This window comes from Aplysia californica, unplaced genomic scaffold (genome assembly GCF_000002075.1).
Source record: "Aplysia californica isolate F4 #8 unplaced genomic scaffold, AplCal3.0 scaffold00127, whole genome shotgun sequence".
NCBI lineage: Eukaryota > Metazoa > Mollusca > Gastropoda > Aplysiida > Aplysiidae > Aplysia > Aplysia californica.
This window is the reverse complement of record NW_004797397.1, coordinates 182,523-183,853: the sequence shown is the minus strand read 5'-3', so window position 1 is coordinate 183,853 and position 1,331 is coordinate 182,523. Positions and strand designations below refer to the sequence as shown.

The 1,331-nt window shown below is 40.0% G+C and overlaps 1 protein-coding gene across 1 annotated transcript in view; it reads left to right on the top strand.

The window, feature by feature from the left end:
- Window positions 1-1,331, top strand: part of LOC101850797 (malignant fibrous histiocytoma-amplified sequence 1 homolog) — a gene marked incomplete in the record, with an annotated part of 56,255 nt that overhangs the window by 35,501 nt on the left and 19,423 nt on the right. Inside the window, 1 exon segment of the mRNA XM_005096349.3 lies at window positions 1,140-1,289. Within this exon segment, the coding sequence (XP_005096406.2) occupies window positions 1,140-1,289 (150 nt within the window).

Genomic DNA, 1,331 nt, shown 5'->3' with positions numbered 1-1,331 from the left:
TCTGTCTGTCTGTCTGTCTGTCTGTCTGTCTGTCTGTCTGTCTGTCTGTCTGTCTCTGTCTGTCTCTTCCACACTCTCTTTCTATCTCTCACCATCCCTTTCTAAAACCATGTTGCAAAGAGAAGCAGAATATGTGGTCACGAGGGTCACTCGAATCTGACTATAAATTATATTTTATCTTATTTATCTAATTATTAAATCATTTTGCATAAATCTTCAGAAACTGATGTTTCTGCTATATTACGTTTTCACTTTGTAAAATTTGAGAAACTTATATCTTTATTATCCGTTGCTTGATTATGAGAAACTGATAGACCATCACTATTTCTGCACATTGTTCTCCTACTGATTATATCGTTACGCATGCATAATACCAACTGAAGTTACAGAGTTCCTCCCCACCCAACCCCCTTCCACACACACACACACACACACACACACACACACAACACACACACACACACACACACGCACCAGCAGCACCACCACCACCACAATAACTACCCCCACGCCCACACACCCATACACTTACACACACAAGCGCACTCTAACTGCTTAAAGAGATACATTTTACACGCATTGCGCATCATTTCTGTGGGCTGTTGAAGGGCTTCCACTGGTAGGTCCTACTTCTTTGCTTTCCATCTGTTGTTTCTATATATATGTCTGTCTTACTCCCCTCCTCCCCCGCACTAAATGACCATTACTGTGTCGATATAGTTTCTCTTTACTCGAATTAGCTTTTTATCAGCTTTACTTCTCTTTTCGTATTGAATTTTAATGAGAGTAACATATTATTATAATTTACATTTGTTATGTATACCTGCTTGTGTTTTTACGGTCCTGTACAGCCAAGAAAAATTTCCCTCAGGGATAGTTAGTTTAATAAGGGTTTTACGACGCTCACAACTGCACAAGGTCATATGAGCGCGCGAAACAAGTTGGGATTTATCCTCAATAGTTCACCGCACGCCATGACTTTGGTTAATACTTCTATTAAAATGTTTAAATGCTAAAGATCGATTGACCTCTAGGATAGTAAGCTATTATCTTTTCTTATTTTATCTTATCTATCTTATCTTATCGTATCTTATCACATCTTATCTTATCTTATCTTATCTCATCTTGTCCCTCCCCAGAAACTGGACGTCCGTAAAGGACAAGTCCTTCACCTGGAGGAGAACCCCCTGACCTACCCGCCGTCTGACGTCTGTGAGTCCGGCTTGAAGCACATCGTGTCCTTCTTCCAGGAGAGTCAGTCCGAGATCAAGGTTTACCAGGGGGTCAAGGTCAGCGGTCATGATTAATAGTAATAATAATAATAATAATAA